Source organism: Cuculus canorus, chromosome 1 (assembly GCF_017976375.1).
Source record: "Cuculus canorus isolate bCucCan1 chromosome 1, bCucCan1.pri, whole genome shotgun sequence".
Taxonomy (NCBI): domain Eukaryota; kingdom Metazoa; phylum Chordata; class Aves; order Cuculiformes; family Cuculidae; genus Cuculus; species Cuculus canorus.
The window spans coordinates 191627644-191646176 of NC_071401.1; the positions used below are offsets into that span (position 1 = coordinate 191627644).

General features: G+C 45.1%; 2 protein-coding genes across 4 annotated transcripts in view; one reads left to right on the top strand and one right to left on the bottom strand.

Annotated features, from left to right (window-relative positions):
• GRAMD4 (GRAM domain containing 4) overlaps positions 1–359 on the bottom strand; it is an 80973-nt gene extending 80614 nt beyond the window's left edge. For both annotated transcript variants that reach the window (XM_054063016.1, XM_054063009.1), the window contains exon 1: positions 220–359. In XM_054063016.1, the coding sequence (XP_053918991.1) occupies positions 220–248 (29 nt within the window). In that variant the 5' untranslated portion in view covers positions 249–359. The remainder of the gene's footprint in view (positions 1–219) is intronic.
• On the top strand, positions 263–16387 carry LOC104056058 (histone H2B 5). 2 transcript variants are annotated; one of them, XM_054063030.1, is made up of 2 exons: positions 263–596; positions 15427–16387. In XM_054063030.1, the coding sequence occupies exons 1-2, from the start codon at positions 263–265 to the stop codon at positions 15834–15836; spliced, it is 744 nt and encodes a 247-aa protein (XP_053919005.1). In that variant the 3' UTR covers positions 15837–16387. The 2 variants fall into 2 exon arrangements, with proteins under 2 accessions (XP_053919005.1, XP_053919012.1); XM_054063037.1 differs by lacking the exon at positions 263–596 and adding an exon at positions 5186–5324.
• The last annotated feature ends 2146 nt before the right edge of the window (positions 16388–18533 follow it).

The window sequence follows — 18533 nt, forward strand, 5'->3', positions numbered from 1 at the left end:
GGCTCGCCGGAACGGCGGCGCCTCAGTGCCGGGGGATGCGAGGGGCCCCCGGGCAGCCCCGGCCTCCTGCGAGCGGATGAAGGCCCAGAAAGACGGAGGAGACGGAGCCCCCGCCAGGCTCCCCGCCGAGCCGGGGACGGAGGCGCTCGGACACAAATAAAGGGAACAGATAGTCGTCGTTACCGTCTCCCCCGCAACCCCACCCCGCGGGGCACTCACCCCACTCGTAAATCGGAGCAAACTCTCATCCACGCTCCCCGCGATGCCGCCGGAGCCAGGCGACGCCCTGAGAGCCGCGCCGCGGCCGCTTAGCCCCGGACAAAGCGCGGCGGGCGAGGGCGGCAGCAGGTGCCCGTTCCTCCGCCGCGGCCGCGCCGAGCGCCCTGCGCAGCCGCCGCCGCAGCGCGCACCCGCCCCGCCCCCGCGGCCCCGCGGCGGAGCGCCCGCAGAGGCGGGGGCGGCCCGGGGGCGGGGCGGCGGCGCAGAGCGAGCCCGCAGCCCCGCCGGGTCCCGCGGCGCCTGCAGGCTCCGTGCGGAGCGGCCCCGGCGCGCACCCGCCCCGCGCTCGCCTGCGGAGGAGCCCAGACGCCTGGCAGGCAAGATCCTCCTCCCCCCCACCGCGCCGCTGCGCTCCGCTCCGCGCGCCCGCGCGGTCCCGCTCGCTGTGGGGCTCGTACTGCGGCGCTGGCTGCGGGACCGCGGCTTCGCCGTGCTCCGGGCTCGGCCGATGCGCAAACGCGGCAGCGGCTTCTGCCTGTGCTTGGGTGCAATGATAGGAACCGAATCGCTGGCCGCGGTTCGCCGGGGGATGGAGAAGCACGTGCCCGAGCCCGGGCGAGGCGGTGGGGCTGCTGCGGGCTGCGGTCCCGGCGGGTCCCGGGCGGCCCCTGCCGCCTCCCGGCACGCGCCGCGGAGCTCGGGCCGCGGGGAAGGGCTCGTTCCCGTCTGTGTCGACACTACGTGTGTCTGTTAATTGTTTAGCAAACGTAGGGGGCTGCACAGCGGCGTTCGTGCGGCGTTTGTCGCCTGTCGCACTGCTTCTTGTTAACCCTGGTCTTTTTATCGTAGCCTAAGAAACACAGGGAGTAAATGCCGTAAGAAACCCTTTTATTTCTCATTCCTCTCGCGTCCCACGGACTGGGTTTGGCGATGCGGGCACTGCCTAGCGGAGCAGCTGCCGCGCAGCGTAAGCAATATTACACAATTTTGTAATGGATTTGTCCACCTGGAGCGCGCCTGTAGCGCCGCAGGGACGAGCCCTGGTTTGCTGCGTGGCATCCCGGGGTTGGAGGGGACAGCCCTGGCTCCGCTGCTGTGCTCGGCACATCTGGGCACCGATGGCACATTCTGCTCTCGCCAGACTCCTCTTATTTCGCATCATCTTGTGCCCTTTGCATGCCGTCTTTGTAACTCTTTTTTTTTTTTTTTTTTGAGATGAAGAATTTATGAATCAAAAGATGGGGGAGTGGAGCCGTGTGGAGGCTGAGTCAGATCGCGAGGAAGGGAAGCCAAGTGAGAGTGTGCAATTGCATATCACATTTACAAACATAGTTTCATTCATCTCCATATGCTGCTCCTGTTACTACTAATAAAGCTCTGATTTCTCAGACTGGTGCTACCCTGGGAACACCGTTTGATCTTCCTGGGGTTTATATTCTATAGCCTCCGTAGTATTTGTGTTCGAGCATGTTATTTTCCTGATTATGTTTCTATTACCTTGAACACAGGTTAATAACAGAAAGAATTCAATAATAGGAATGTACTTCCCACACTCTCCTCTCTTGTCTCTCTTGTTCCTATTATTCAGTGCACAAAGGAGTGACAGATTATTTACCAGCAGCACTTTTTTTTCTCTCTTTGCTTTCCTAATTGCAAGACAAAAAAAAAAAAACAACAAAAAAAACCCCAAACATTTTCCCTGAGCGTACACTCCTTTTTGTCTTTCCGCATCCTGCTAATGATGCCCACCTCCGTTACTGTAATCCTCGAGCTACAGGAAATCTGGCTTTGTCTACTCAGATATTTCTATGGAAGCCTCTATAGGCAAAGGGAGCCAGAGAGCAAGGTCTGCTTTAGGCGTAATGGTGTCTGGGGTTTTCTTCCTTGGCAGGAAGGTGTAACTGGGGAATGTACAGTAATTAATTTAATCCAACACTGGGATAAAAGGAGAAAGAAGGATTTTATTGGAAAAGATAAGTGATTTTTAAAGTTTCAGATGTTCAGATGTGAGATCTAAGTGACAATTTCAATGACCGTCATGATTTCTATTTTAGACAAAAAGCAGTAACCTGGTGCAGTGGTATCGTTTGTCTTCTCCTGGCCTCATCCTTTGATCTCCTTGGGTTTAGCCTGTCACTTCCCAGGGATGACTGTCCCTCATTGGGTCAGCAGCACCTCTCACCCCTGACTGTCAGAAATGCTGTTCTGGCAAGTGATCTTTTTTTTCTCCAGCTGCTTATTCCACATCTTCTCTGCTGTGCAAGGTCTTTCCTTCTTTTGACCTTCTGCGTCTCTCTGTGTCTTATTTATGCCTCAGTATTTCTGTTCTGCCCAACATTGTGCTGGTTACTTTACCTTGCCCCTTCTCTCTGCTTTTTGTCCCCTCATACCTTAGTTTTATCCCATTTCATATATCCTCTCCTTCTCCTATCTTTTTATTTATCTTCTTCTGTCCTTTTTTTTTTATATCCTGTCTTTCAGTCTCCTTTCTGACATCTCACTTCCATTCACTGCAATACTCTGCCTTCCTCCTGGCACTTTTTTTCCACACTATTCCTTTGGTCATTGTCCTCCATCCTTTCTCCTTACTTACATTTACATGTATGTTCTCCTGACTTACATTTACATATGTGTGTATATTCAGACATCTCCACTCCAGACCTTCCATTCTTCAGCCGAAACAAAAAAAATTACTTATGCTGATAGTCTGATCCTATTGCATCCCTTTCTTAGCACCTGAAATACGCTGTTCCTGTCCATCTTCAAACATGTGTTGGGTAGACTGAGGAATTAAGTATGTGGGAGATGTTTGTAAATTGAGAAGTGAACTTGAGAAAGCAACTCGCTCAGGCTGCACTGTGAGCAGAACAGTTATTGTGCTTCCACTGACAGTACCAGAGGAGGATTGTAAGTTCCCTCAACTCAAGAATCTGATGGCATTTTCTTCACATTTCTAGATTTCTGATTTTTGGTAATGAAAAGTCTATAATTTTAGGTAAGGAACACTGCCATCTGTTTGAATTATCCTTTAGACTGATCAACAATAAGACCCCCCACAATGCTTTTCTTTTTTTGCCAATTGTTTTGTTTTATTGCATGAGAAATGCTTTTCTCCTCATCAGAGCTGAGCTCTGCCTCCATAAAGGGCACTGTGTGGGGTGAGGCTTGGATCTCGGCTTACAAGCTTCCCTTTTTTTCTGGAACCAGAGGGAGAGAGCCATGACTGTAGCATCATACGCGTTGGGTGGGAGATGGAGAAATAGATACATAACCCAAAAAATGCTGCATTAACCTCCAGGGGTGGGGGTGGAGTTGTTTGATAGTATTTCCTCTTGACTGCCACTGACTACGAGCAGCATCATTGGGGATCAAGGGCAAATGTTAGGTTTTGCTATTTAAATAAGATGCTTAGTTTAAAAAAAAATCTGATTTAATAATTAAACTTTTTTTTTTTCCTTTCAAAAAGCTTACTACTATCTGGCTGGAATAAAAACAGCTCCATCCCACAGATTCCACCTCCGCTTTCTGGAAGCTTACCTGACTCATAAAGAGGGTGGGGGATTTTGTATGCCACCTACATCAACTCAACATTTTCCTTTGTGGTGAGAGTTAATCACCACCCTTGTCATATTATTTCACCGACCCTCTTGATGCAATCTGTCGGGGGGATTGTTAATTTTTCAAACCATCCTTAAAACTTCTTGTAGAATAGGGTTTTTTTCTGAATTTGGTTAAAATACACAGGCAGGCCATTGCAATAAAGTTTTCTGTGTTATCTGTTAAAAACTGGTGTTTATCCCAGGATCAGGGACAAGAGAGGTGCTGTTTGCAATGGACTCATCTCTGACATGAGATGTGCCACCTGGAGAGTTGAGGACCATCTCTGAGGTAATCATCGCAGGAGGTGTGCACTGAGGAAGAAACTGGGGAGTTGGAGCCTTGATGATCGAGAGTGTAAGAGGACAAAGTTTTGTCTGCAGAGACAATGTTTACGTTAGACCAACAGACAGTCAGGAACAATGGACACACTTAAAAAAAAAAATATATATATATATAAAAATTTTCTAAAAATTTTTTCATAAAATCTCTGCTTATAACCTGTTCGTATAACCTATGTGATCCAGTCTCTTGTGAGGAGAGTGACTGTATGTGTTAGGCTGATATTTGTCGAATGGAAATACTACAGAAATGAAGACAGGAAGATAGGAATGAGAACAAGACACAAAGGTAGCAGTACAATAAATACAGTATGCTCAGGATGCAGTGGAAGAAGGGATAGGAAGAACTGAAAGTGCACGTCTAGGAAGTTATTGGGAGTTATGAAGAGCACGTGAGTTACCTTGGAAAGCAAGAGGAAGATTGAGCAGAAAAGCATGTGACATTTTTGCAGAAGAAATTATTTAAATGAGTTGCAGGGTGGGAGGAACAGCTGAGACCACTCTGGAGCTCAGTGCTTAGAGAGCAATCTTTGTGTGTAGGAGGGCCTTGGGGAGCATTTGACAAGAGTTTCCTCAGTTCTCTGTCACCAGGTCAGACAGAATCGAGGAATGGGGAGGAACAAGGAAAACACAAAGGTCTGAAGTGAATCACTGAGGGATGTGGGTGAGAGAGGAGTAGGGAAGCTGCTGCCATGTTGACAGAAAGGCAGAAATCCTCTGCAACCTGGAAGATGATTGAATAACAAGTGGGGTGCTACAAGACAGGATGCAGGGCGCATCCCATCACAAACAAGCTGTCTGACTGTATGCAATATAAATATGACAATTCCATTCTTGATGTGTGTAAGACTTAAAATGCATTGCAGATACAGCAGCTCTGCCCTGAAGATACAGATGCTGCAGCTGTCTGCCCATTCCTGTCACACCTCCCTTTTTCTCTGCCACCAGGATTAATTCACATACTCTTTCCTTTTCTGCACTGTGGGTCCTCAGCCAGGTCTAATCCTCGTCCTTATAGATTGCACCTGCATGATAACTGGGGCACAACTCAAGATAAGGGCTGAGGAGTCACCCACAAAGATATGCTTCGTGAAACGGAGGCACTAATGAGCTCTGTGGAGGGTGCATGCTGAGAGAGGCACCAGCAGGGAGGAAGAAGAGCAAAGGGTGAGCATTTCATCTGAGGCAGAAAAAGGTTGGGAAACCATAGCTGTGGGGAGACTAAAGGTGTGGGACCATCAGGAGGAAAGTGAATGTAGGAGGATAGAGCCACGGAGGGTTAAAAGTAACGGTGTCATACAGATAATGTGGCACTCCACTGGCATTTTAAACCTCCTGCCTTTCAAGTCCTTTTCGTATTTTGAAAAGCAAGCCCTACATTTAGTTGTTCTAATTGCTGCTGACCAGCCAGGACTGCTGACATTTTGGGGCTGTCATTTTGTCCAGTAACCAACATTTTCTTCACTGGAGATCTAGTGATTGCAACAGAGTCTTCAGCAGAGAGGTCTGTGCACCCCTCCCTGATATAAATATTGATGTATCCCTAAGTATGCTTTGATTTCTCTGAAAGGGAGATAGCCTTTTTTAGCTTGTATCAGTATGGTGACTAACACACTAAGTCCATGTGATAATGATGCTATCACAAATTGGGGCTGACTTAAAACACCATTGACGGGCAATTTGTATGATGAGGAATTTGGGCATGGGCTAACCTGGCCTGAAAGTTGGTTTTTTTCGGTGTTTCTGGAGAACTGCAAGCTTTTCAACCCCGTGGCTGTGCAAAATAATGTGTTAGTCTCTGTGCAAATATTATATGTTGGATGGGACCATCTGGCAGCAAACCTGCTGGGGCTTTGAACCTCCTGGCACTTAAAATGGATGTGAGAGGAAGAAGGAAGAAATAATAGAGAAAAGAATAAAGGAGAGAGAAGTGCAAAGTGGAGGACCTCTGTGTGTTTTGATTGCAATTCTTAAGTAGCACAGCAACATAGGACAGAAAGACATTGTCTGGTTAATGTAGAGTAGTTAGTTGCTTTTTTTTTTTTTAAAAAAAAATCAAGTTTTGTTTTTGAACTATGGAAGATTCAGGGTTTTTTTGTCTTTCTGGCCTTCTCTGTTGCTCTCATCCTCCCGCTTCCAAGTAAGGATGTAAGTGAGGTTCCTTCTTTTCGTCTCTAGAGCAAATGTTTCCACGAACATTTTCAAATGGTTTATTGTCAATTCTTGTGCTGGAATTACTTTTACCTTCAATAAATCTTGTGTCCCTCTTAGGTGGAGCTTTGCTGTGCTGTCCCAGCCATGCTTGTCTCCTGTCTTTCCATCTAACAGGCTCTCCATTCTCCTGCTTCCTACAGAAGATGACCTCTAATGCTCAGAGGACTCTCTGCCTGTAGTAATGCGATCTAGAGGCTGCGGCAGAGCAAGGTGTCAGCAGTCCTGGATCATATTCCTTTTCTGGTTATTGGATGATGTGAGAACCGGAGAAGGACATTTATCTTTGTTTCCCTGTAGGCTCCAGTAGTAGTCACACATCTCCACTTTACAGTGAAATTGCTAATACTGTGCCAAATTATGTATTGATACGCACTTTACAATATTTTCAGTATCCTGTAGCAATGATGCCCTTTAGCATGGCATCCAGGCCTTTTGGATGTACCTGTGTGGTACCCACAGCTCCTGCATTTACACTGTGCTTTCCCAGGCACCCATGCTTTACAGCCATGGTTGAGCAGCTTTTGCATATCCCTGACTTCTTCATTAATTGCGTGCTTTCCGCTAATATTTTTAGTCACTTTCAAGACTTGCTAAAATGTGAGTGATGTCACTGGGAAGCAATGATTACAGTTAGAGGCTCTCATTTAGACTAAACATCAGTCATGACTAATTACAGCTGCACGCATCATGCCCTCACTTGGCTCTTTCTCCCCCCATAGGAGGAGAGTTGGTGATACTGCCCAGGTCTGTTGAGCGTATGTGCATTAAACCGAGATACATCACATGAAGCTCGTTAAAAAGTTTTGGTGGGATGATTTCACCCATGCCATTGAGTATATGTGGTAGTACTTGTGTTGTGATGTACTCATCACGTCACTCTTAAAAGTTATAATGACCTTGATCTGAACTTCAGTTTAATTTGGCAGCACAGATTTCCACTTCAGTGTGGTTTTATATCCGTACATATTATTCCAGTCAATGTGGTATGGCTAGAGTAAACATTTTAGGCTATGACCTCTGCTGTCGTCCTGTTTTGCTACAGAAATTATCTGGAGCACTGGAAAAGGTCACTGAAACCTGGGGGTGGAACATGTCGGAGGAAGAACTATCATACATGTCTGCATGGTTCCCACGTAACTCCCCGCCTTAACTCAGAAGCAGCTCTCATCTCTTAGGGCTTCTTCTCCCTCTCCTACCCACTCTGTCCTTATGGCTTACAGATGCTGGCCTGTAGCTTCTGTCATATTTTTGGCCATGGCTGAATTAGCACATTTTCAATGGATGACTTTTTCAGCACCAATGGAAATAGTCTAGAATTGTGGTAATTCTCTGTTGCTCCATAAAAATCCATTAAAATAGTTTGCTTAAATGCCATAGCAGTTCTTTATGTTTGTTATCGTTACTAGTTTAGAGACCGTGGCTCCGTTGTAGAATTAGTTATTTAGATATAGCAGATTCAGTGAGTTCGTGGTATTTTGCTTTTCCAGAGAAATCGATATGATGAGGTCAACGCTCAGGTGATTTTCATTTTTGATATGGCACAAAGCAATTTATTTTGACCCTGCACTTTTTATTTTCAATAGCACAGGGCCTCATGGAATAAGTAAATCATCTTTATGGTGTGTAACAGGTCATTAGTTTCAGAGGCCCCATCACCTATGATTTTTGTTCTCACACCCATCATCAATAGTCTGTATTTTGCAAGTCTCCAAGAAGATATGTAGAGCTTGTGATGCTGCTGAGTAGCCAAGCTGCTGTGTGTCTTGCTTGCTTCTGGCCAGCAGGATTGTTCCAGGTCAATTGGGGATCATCTGCCAATACGTGGTTAGCAGGTTCTGACGTCTCCTTGCCTTCAGAGCAACTTTGCTGAGTTAGTCTAAAGACAGGAGCAAAACCCTACACCAAGACACGAAGTTGCTACAGAAAGGTTGACCCCCAGTGAATCCAGTTGAGTCCAAGTGGGATGTGAAGGGAACAGAAGCCTGTTGCTTATGGAAAGGATCCATGGTAAAAGAAGCAAACCCTCATGACTATGAAACTTGGAGAGGAAGCTTGTGCTGAAGCTCATGTTGTGTTGAGGTTTTGACCTACTGCCAAGACTCCAGGAAGGGAGTGAGCCTGATTGTGTTCTCAGTTGGACTGTTAGTACTCGGGGCTTTCTAAGGACAGCTGTGATAATACAGGTCTCTCTTGAACTCTAGTGCTCGGTGGGAAGCCTGACTGGAGTGTAATGGTAGCAGATGCTGGTACTGGGTGTACCCTTATTAAACACTTAACAGGTATTGATCTATAGAAAGCATAATTTCTCCTTTTTGCATTTATTAAATACTGTTGGTCAAGAGTGTAGATCAGAGATGTTCCAAAGCAGATAGATAATGAGTGCTCTTCTAAAGAGGAAATGAAACTCATGCTAATGCTTATTTAAGTAATCTGTTATTTATTCACAGTAACAAAATCTTGATAAAACATGGAGTCTGATTTTTATAAAGTACTCAACCTTCTGAATTCCAGTGGAAATCAATGTTAGCTGATGGTGCTAAGCATCTCTAAATATCGTATTTGTGGTTTCAGACCCAGGTTAAATCCCCATTGACTTCAGGCACTCCTTTAATAAGAATAAGGACAGCAGTATTTAGCCTCCTGACAGTCATTCTTCTTTTAGTACTGTATCTCTCTGTTGCTGTGCTTGAGTCATGGATAAGATTTTCTTTTCTTTAAAAATTCAATATACGTTCTCTGCAGAAAGCTCTGATCTAGTGTCCTGTTCCTTACATGGTACATAAGCATCTCTGATTGATACCCCCACAATCCTAAGAAGTATTTACGGCTTGGGCAGAAGTAGCACAAGAAAATACAGCTGTTGCTGCTGATTAAAAATGTTTTTTTCTAAAATTATAAATGGAAATGCTAGAAAAGATTTCTCTAGGGAGTATTCTGTACTGAACTGCCAAGCAATGTGTTAACAAAAGCGATGGTAAGGATCAGTCAAAGAGCTAGGATGCCAGCGAAACTCAGTGGTCTGTTCTACTTGTATTTCTTCTTAAGAAATCTAAAGATCACTTTGAACATAGTGTATCTGTGTCAGAGATTGAGTTAGTAGCATTTATTTCTACGCTAAGGAGGAGTGGGCATCTTCAATTTTAACATACATTCATGGTCCAATGTGCAAGCCTGAATATCTTGACTAGAAAAGTTGTATGTCTATATCCAAAGTTAAATATTAGCCATTTAAATGATAACTTTACAGGAGCAGTCATATAAAATGCAGCAGAGCATGTGGAATTGGAGGTAGGGAGCCTTAGTATTACCCAGGAGGAGACCTAGGATCCCAAAATTGATCTCTGCCCTCCTCCACCATGGGAAGAAATCGGGCATTTTAGACTAGTTTATCTTATTCCTGGAATTTCTCCTTCTCATTACTTCAAAGCAAATATTACCTCATTGTCACATGCTAGACAACATACCAAGTGAAAAACCCTTTCCAGTCCAAAATATGACTATCAGTTTTTGCACATGAGGTAGCATCACTGATGCCTCACGGTGACTCATCATGCTTCTGATCCACTTTACTACCTAAGGCAGAGCTTACTGCTAAATAACTGTAAAATATCTGCTGCTTTCTCCAGTATTACTATTTAATGGAGCCTGTTGAGTGATGAAAATCATGTTTAATAACTTGCAGGTAGATGGCTGTACATTAAAAAAGAGCATTTGCAGTTTGTGGTTCCCAAATATGCTGTTCCAACAACCATCATTTGCTGACATCTGGTAATTTGGGAAGTCTGGGTACCAGATCTGCTATCAGCCAGCCATTAGAAAGCCTTTTCCTTTCTGTGGAAATGTTCCCTAATTTGTTGTCCTTCTTTGTGCTTAAGAGTGAGTAAAACAAAAAGCAGCAACAGATTTCACTTTACATTTCTTGAGGTGTAGGATTAAAGTCAAGTTTTCTATATTCTATATAGCAAGAGAAACTAAGGAAAGGGACAGTAATTGGACCGAACTAATAGGATGTCCCTATTTAAGGGGCAGAATAAACAGCAAGTGCCCATTGGCTCACATTTACTCTAGAAAGGGTTAAAATAGGTCATCAGAAGATTAGCAAATATCAGATGTCTGAAAGATGAGAGCTTGAGTTTTTCCTACAAATATTTAATTATTCACCAAAACCTCCTAAGAGCAAAGTACTGATTCTAGAAATTTAATATTTGTGCTTGGTTAGGAAATTACAGCACGACAACAGCCTGATGCTGATTTATAGTGGATGCTCATCACAGCAAGGACAGATTTTGATAGGAAAAAGAAGGAAAGAATCCAAGCGTTGTTTTCCACCCTTGCATGAGGGAAGGTTCAGAAGGCCAGCTAATAGTCCACCCATGGCCACCCATGCACGCCACTGGCACCAACTTGGTACTAATCCTACAGACTCTGCGGCAAAGCCAAAAATGTAAAAAAAAAATGCTACAGGAGCTTCCCTGCCTGTCTCTCTCTCCATCAATATATCAAGGCCTAGGGAAAACAGAGACAGCATCAGGCTTCACGTGGGATTTCTCAGCAGGGCTCCTCTCCCATCTCAGATACGAGAGTCTGCGGTAATTTGTATCTTTGAATCTGTTTTCGGTTCATTTTCCTTTTAATGATACTGAAGAAAGGGGTGTCAACACAAAGGAAGATGTATCTGTCATACAGCACTGCTCTGTTTTTCAGCAGCAGGCAGGCTGCTGTTTGGAGCTGGTGAGGAAAAATACTGTGGTTGGTTTTGTTGTTGGTTTTGTGAAGAAGGAAAAAAAATGCCAGCACTGATAACCGATTGACCCATAGCGTGCAAAGCCATAAATTAAAAAATATGCCCAAAGGTTTTTCCTGAGAAAGCTGAAGCTTTCCAGATGTCACTGTGATGCTTGGGAGTAGCTCCTCTTGTATGGCCGTTACCTGTATCACAGGGACCTTGGTGTCTGCAGATAAGGACCATCTCTCCTCGATAGAGGTCCTTGTGGGAGTCTCTGGTTGCAGTATTCCATAGGAAATGTCCATCGGGGAATACGGCTCATAAAGCTTGTTCTAGGGTAGAGGCACCCAGCTTCAGTCTCCAAGAGACACAGAATGGCTGAAGCAGGAGGTACTTCTGGAGAATATCTAGTCCAGCCCATGCTCAGAGCAGAGTCTCAGCCACTGTGGGTTACTCAGAGCCACAAGCAGTTGGATTTTGAGTAGCTCCAAAGATGGATGCTCTGCAGCCTTTCAGAGCAACCTATGCCAGTGCTTGGTCACCCTCACAGTAGAGAAGTCAGTCCTGATGGCAACATTTCCAAACACTAAACCTAGTAATTATTAAGTTTTTAACCTCTTCATGGTTTCGTGCTAGGTTTGGATTGCCTTTTTTTAAAGAAAAGAAAGAATTGCAACTTTCTTTTTAATTAAAAGAACTCCGCATTTTTTTAAAGGTCACCTAGTTTTTTTCTCAACAAACTTTCCACAGACAGCTTTAAAATAATTGATTCCACTACTTACTTTTGTCTTCATACAAGAGCAGCACCTATCTGTGGATTGCGTTGCACTGTTGACAGAAGGGTTAGTGATATGTTGACCATTATTGACATTACTTATTTAGCACCTGGCAGACACAATCTAGCTCTTTGTGCTAGGCACCGCCCAAACAAACTGGAAGGAGGACAACCTGTTTCCCAGAGAAGATGTTATTTACCTGTTAAGCGTAGCTGCAAAGAAATGGGTGGAGGGAGGCAAGGATGCTGAAGCTTTTGTGAGATTTAGTGTTGTTTCCCTCATTGCAGCTGTACGTGGGAGAAGATCGAGATCCTGAATGCACTACCCAAGAGTGTTAGCCAGTCAAATGGACAAAGATGTCCTATAGGTGTGATCTTTTCTGAAGACATACAAAATCATTCTGGTTCCTGTTGTGTGCTGTATTAATTTTTTAAAAGCTGCAGTACCAGTGCACTTAACAATTAATGCATATTAAAATATGTATAGGGGATGCACTTTTAAAAAAGCCTGAGAAATAGTGATTTACATTTTTCACTTGATGGGTCTTTCAGTGAGGAAATTAGTTCATTAGAGAAAGAAGCAAGTACACAGTTATTTCCTCTCTTGGAAAAATGCCTTTCCATTGAAAAGGCATATTTTTGAGTCTGCAAACAGGAGCAGTAGGGGATTTCTTTTCCTGATATGGATTCCCAAGTAGGGGGAGAAAAATTGTGGTTTTACTAGAGGAAGAAAATGTCGTGGTTAAGGCAGGGAGAACTCAGAGTTTTGAAAGGTGTCCAGGACTTTCGGAGCAGTACACCACCTGCCCTTCCAAATGCCTCCATTGGGATGAATGCCTAGAAAAATTAATAAAGTGGATGAGGTGGCAGGGTCAAGTCCATAGCGAAAATCATACCTTTGGAGATTTTAAGGAAAAGGTAAGAAATTGATCAAGCAGGGCACACCTGGGTACCCTCAAAGCAAAGCGTGGAGCTCTGAGGCTCCTTCCAGCTGCACACTTCTAGCATTTCTGTGACACTTTTTCATATGGTCAAACTGAGCTTTTTGCTGTGCCAAGTCTGGAGAGTCCACTGTTCTCTGAGCATCCTGCATATCTCTGGACATGGTCTTTGTCTGTAGTTTTCCATCTAGATCAGCTCACTGGGTCATGAAGCTTCGCCAGGGACTGAGTTTACCTGAAGTAGATCTCCTCTGACAATATGTCCATTCCCTCCCTCTATCTTTTCCCTTAACTTCGAAGAGTTAGCAAAATGTGTTAGTTTATGATTACCAGCTGGCATACGTTGCGACTGCAGGTTTCCTGAAACTGGGAAAAAATATTAATATTCATAAACCAAAGCCAAGTAGAAGAATGCCTCAACAGCTTTCAGTACATGTGTTTGTTTTTTTCATCTTGTTTTTCTTCCTAACCTCCATACCTGATGTGAAATTGCTAGTTATTCTAGGGATTTGAGAGAGATTTATACTCATTTACTCAGATTTGGTGAGGTGGTTTTAATATTTGTATGCTTAGTCGCGAGCAGTTTGAGGGAGAAGTTAGTGATGTGCTTGCAGCCGGTTACATGACATTTTCCTCTATGCTGGCCTTTTCCGCCTAGTTAGACTTTATGCCATTTTGGACAAAATACTTCTTTTTGCAACACGAAGCGAAAGATACTTGAACAGGTCTCTCGGGCCTCACAAATTCAAAACTCCCATTAAAGCCAAGGAAGACTGCTTGAGCAAAATCTCAGTGCTGAGGACACTGGGGCCAGCTTTCATTTTTAGCCAGGCAGACGTTTTGGAGGGTTGTGGTGGAAATGTTGCCTCCTCACTCCATAGCATCCCAAGCAGTGCCAGCCTGCCCTTCTACACGAAATGCTCAGCGTTGCCCTTTGCCCATCACCTGCCTGACCATGTGGCCGCTGGAGCCCGGCCGTGGTGCCTCAAGTGGTAAAGCAGCTGGCAGCAGCCTTAGTGCTTGCTGCAGGTTGAAGGCAGCATCTCACATATCAAGAGTTTGGAGCTGTGGGAGTTTCTCACGCAGTCTGGAAGTAGGAGCTGGTATCAGCTGAGACTTGGGCATGTAAATCCAGGCTTGCTATGGAAGGTATCTGCTCCCAAAAGGAGCAGCCAGGGACTTTTTGAAGACATGGTTGCAAGTCAACTGCTGTCTCTGGCTTTGATTGCAGATGTGGACAATAGTGGAGAAACCAGGCCAAGATGGAGGGGGGCATCTCATTCCTTCCCAAGGATGAGAGGCAAGGCTGAGGATGCAGTTGTTGCTTTGGCACAGGCATCATTTAGGGCCCTCTCTGGTGCTCTGTGTGCAGACCATATGTTGCATCTGAGATTTTTCTCTCGTGGTTACTTCTATCCATTTTCTGATGTGCCATCAGCCCTGAAGCTCTTTTTTCTCTTCTAGTCTCTCTTGCCAACAGCCTGTAATTCATAGGTCAACTTCAAAGGAGGTGCAGAACATAAAAGCCTATGCCCTGGGGTGATCCTGGAAGCTGATCCTTCAGCAAAGCCTGGAGAAGCCTTGCCTTCATAGGAGCACTCACAGTGTCCTCTGAAACACAAAACTCTTTACAGTTACCACAGAGTTTTTCCCTTGATACAGGTAGTAAAACACATGTGAATTTGTAGTAGGAGAGGCACCCAGTTTTATGACAGGTTTACATCCTGTCCTTTTGTTACTGCACTTCTGGATGACAGCAGTCAGCTGCAGGTCAGGGCTCTGCAGGTTGTGGCCTAATGAAGAAACACTCAGAGAGATAAGGTATCTTTGATATAAACTGCCCAGTGAAGGCCTGCTCTTCTGCACCAAAAAGGAAACAATTTCAGTCTATGTAACCTCTCTCTGTTGACATGTAATACAAAAGCAGTTTGATTTTTGCCTCCTACCTACATTTCTGTTTCTCTGTCAGGTGATTTCTGGCACTTCCTCAGATTTTTTCTACCCTCTGGTATTTTTGCTAGCGAAAGTGAATACTGAGAGATTCCAGCAGCTCATCTGGCTAGCGTTAAACTACATAATTTTTATGTTCCACTGGAATATGTGATGTAAAACAATAGCCACAGAAATGGAGGCACTCTCAAAATAAACTTTTACCTAGATGAAAAGAAAAGGGTCTGTTGGAGTTTGTAATAACCATATAAAATCATCTTGATCAGACTCATATAAAGGTGGCTTCAGCAATATCTTTAAACAGTCTCTGGCCCTTTCCAGAAAGACTTAATTTAATCCATGCTGCAGTTAGTGTTTTCTTTGGAGCTGCAATGTTCTTCTCAGAAATATGTTCGCCCCAGCCCGTATTTACTAAGTAGATGCCAACTAGGCTTGGGTTCAGGGATGTTTGTAAGACCAGTGGTATAGGGATTTAAAGAGAAAATGAGAAAACCATACAAAAAAAACAGAGCAGTTCTCATTGGCTGTTCAAAAATGCTTGAATGGGGTCATACTGTGTTTATCTCGGATTCAGAGATGTTGCCTGTGTGACTCAGACTCTCTCGGTAAAACTGTGCTATAGAACAAAAAATAATTTGATTTTTTGGTGTTCTTTCCAATCAGCCTCAAGACTCAGAGAAAGAGCTCTCAGGATGCCGGAGCCAGCAAAGTCCACCTCTGCCCCCAAAAAGGGTTCCAAGAAAGCCGTGACAAAGACCCAGAAGAAGGGTGACAAGAAGCGACACAAGAGCAGGAAAGAAAGCTACTCCATCTATGTCTACAAGGTGCTGAAGCAGGTCCATCCTGACACTGGCATCTCCTCCAAGGCCATGGGCATCATGAACTCCTTCGTCAATGACATCTTTGAGCGCATCGCTGGAGAAGCTTCCCGCCTGGCTCATTACAACAAGCGCTCCACCATCACCTCCCGGGAAATTCAGACTGCTGTGCGTCTGCTGCTTCCAGGAGAGCTGGCCAAGCACGCTGTCTCGGAGGGCACCAAGGCCGTCACCAAGTATACGAGCTCCAAGTAGCCAGACCCCACCTCTTCAACAGGACCATCAAGCACCGGAACCTCCGCACAAGCACAGGTAGGCAGCCATGGTCTGGATAAACATCAGAGCTATTATCCACAGCAATTTACAGCCTTGGTACGGGCATGAGAAGTTGTCAGGTGGAAGAGGAGATGGTGATCTGGATGTCAGCTGATTTTCATAGTTGGTTCGGGACGTGCAACGAGTTCTGGGGGGCTGATGGAGGCAGCCTCTGCTTTCACATCTCATCCAAAGGACTGACCAACTGCAGTATATCCAAACTCTCCTCTATGCTTGGCAAACGTGCATGTTTTGTGCTGTTGAGGGAGACCGGCAGTGGCAACACAGGATTGCCATCTCTGAAGTCTTCCTGTTTGGCTGCTTTCTCACAGTCATCTGAGACGGGCACCGAGAAGGCAGCCCTGGTATCCTCTCCCTTGCAACCTGGATCTGTCCTGGTGTATAGCAGCATAGCCCATCCTGTGCTGGCAGAAGTGTCATCAATAGCCACCAGACGTGGGCTATCGAATAAAGTCCATATTGATTCAACAGCTATCTGTGCTTGACCACCTGTTTTAAAGAGCAAGTCTGGCGAGTAGGCAGGTGCCCAGGATGATGGGAAGTACTGTTCCTCCTCATTGCTCCTGATGGATGAACCATCAAGCAGGCTGAACATGCCAGCACTGGAGCTGCATGCTACCTCCCACCTTGTGCCAAGGTAGACAGACAGACGGACAAGGCAGGATGTTTGGGCTGGGTCTCCCCAGCTGCTGCTTTTCCTGCTTTAGGACTTGCTTTGATGTGCAAGCTGTTGCTAATTCTACTGCATTTCAAAGACACTTTCTCCCTCAACACTGCCTAGGTGCTCCCTTCCATTGTAAGTGTGGGCGAGACAGGTTGGTGGCTGAGGGGGTCCCTTCCCTGCAAGCGCTGGGGTGGTACAGGACAAACAGCACACAGGTGTCAGGAGGGGACTGAGGATTTAGGAAGGCATGTGGAATGAGAGCAGAGGTGGTTGGCACAGTCCAGGAGAGAGGGGCAGGCTCCCCAAAGAGACTGCTGCAGGTAGCTCACCTGGCCTTGCCTTCACTGCTTCACCAGTTAGAAAGCAAAATAAAAAACTGGAGCTGGTTGAGTCTGTAGGGACATTTGCCTGCTTTCTTGTGATATATTAATGATGAAATAATTTTTAACTACTTCAGCTACTCCCCACGTCTTCTCAAAGTCCACAGTGTGGTGAGCAATAATAAAATCCTGGTAAAAGCCATAGAGATTAGTGGAGGGATGTCTCATTTGCAGGTTATCTTGCCCAAACTGCTGGATAGCAGAAAAAAGCATGTGTAAAATTGGTGTGAAGTTGAAGCTTCCTACTCAAAACACAAAATTAGCCAACATTTAAAAAAAAAAAAAAAAAACCACAAAATCCCTGGTAGGCAGTAGCACTCAAAAAATATTCATGTCTTTAAAATAACAACTGCTTTCTGCAGTGTACTCTCTAAATAAAAAATAAAAAGAGCAGCAAAGACACAGGATCCAGAACCAAGCGCAGGTTCTTGCCAAACTCCAGGACCTTGTTTTTAATGCAAAGGTGCATTCATACCCCAAAATAACAACCTTGCAATACATCTCTCACTCTCCCTTGCATTTGCCTTTATGCTGTTTCTTTATTTGTTGAGAATGATGGAGACTTCTAACAAATCTATGTTGCTTTTGGAGCTGTAGGACTCCGCATTTTCTGAAAATTCACTTATTTCTTGGTTTTGTAACAGTGTTGCAGACCTTTTGCAGTTGATCTGCGGAAGATCAACTAGGCCTACTCAACCGAGAAACCCAAGAGCAGCATGGGGTCCTAAGTGGTCTCTGCAAGAATGAAGGTGAAGTTTCTTATGGGTTGCTCCCATCCCTCTGCTGCAGCTTGGAGTTTGAACACCCCACAACTGAAAAGGGGCTTTCCTCTCATACTTTGCTGAGTGATAGCACATTCAGCCACGTTTCATACTGTAATGCCAGCACTATCTTTCAGAAGGAGCAAAAGCCAGGTCCCAGGTGTCCGCACCCACAATGAGCAGCTCCTAGCAGCAGTTCCTGTACTTTGTAGTGTTGGTAACCTGGACCACTTGGCCAAAACGCTTTGGAGGTCACAGCTTAGCACTTCCTTTTGTTTTCTAATCGAATGGTCAAAATAAGATACCAAAGATGAAAAAGTACTTCCAGTGGGCCTAAAGCCACCGTCCTTGGGCCCTCTCCTACCAGAAGTCAGACAGTGGATGATGTAGAATGGGAATATGTGGAGTGAAGGACTGGCTGGTAGCACTGGAGCTTTTTCCTCCTGTCCCTATGAGCTGAAGGTCAGAATTCATGCCCCTGGGAAGTCTCTGAAGGTAGGGATTCAGGGTGGAGTAAATCTGCTCCAATTCAATCTGTGTGTGGGAGCCTGGACACACATCTCCCAGGATTACCCAGCACAGCCTGTAAAATCCTCACTCTTTCAAGCAGAGAAGAGTCCTGCTCCAGTGTCAGTATTCTGCAAGAAGTCATGAAAATAAAGTTAAGCATTGTCTTTCCAGTGTCTTCTGAGCAGCTTGTGGAGCTGGGAACAAGGCTGGGCACTTGGACAAGAGCTGCTGGCCCCATACACATACTCACAGAACTGTTCTCTTTTTCCTCTGCTACTGTTGCCACTCTCTGTTTTTGGAG

What these genes read in the sequence shown, in the direction of transcription:
- LOC104056058 (XM_054063030.1), top strand. Translation starts at nt 263, where the DNA reads ATGCCGCCGGAGCCAGGCGACGCCCTGAGAGCCGCGCCGCGGCCGCTT. An exon ending in GGAGCCCAGACGCCTGGCAG is followed by an intron (nt 597 to 15,426) that starts GCAAGATCCTCC and finishes CTTTCCAATCAG; the next exon opens with CCTCAAGACTCAGAGAAAGA.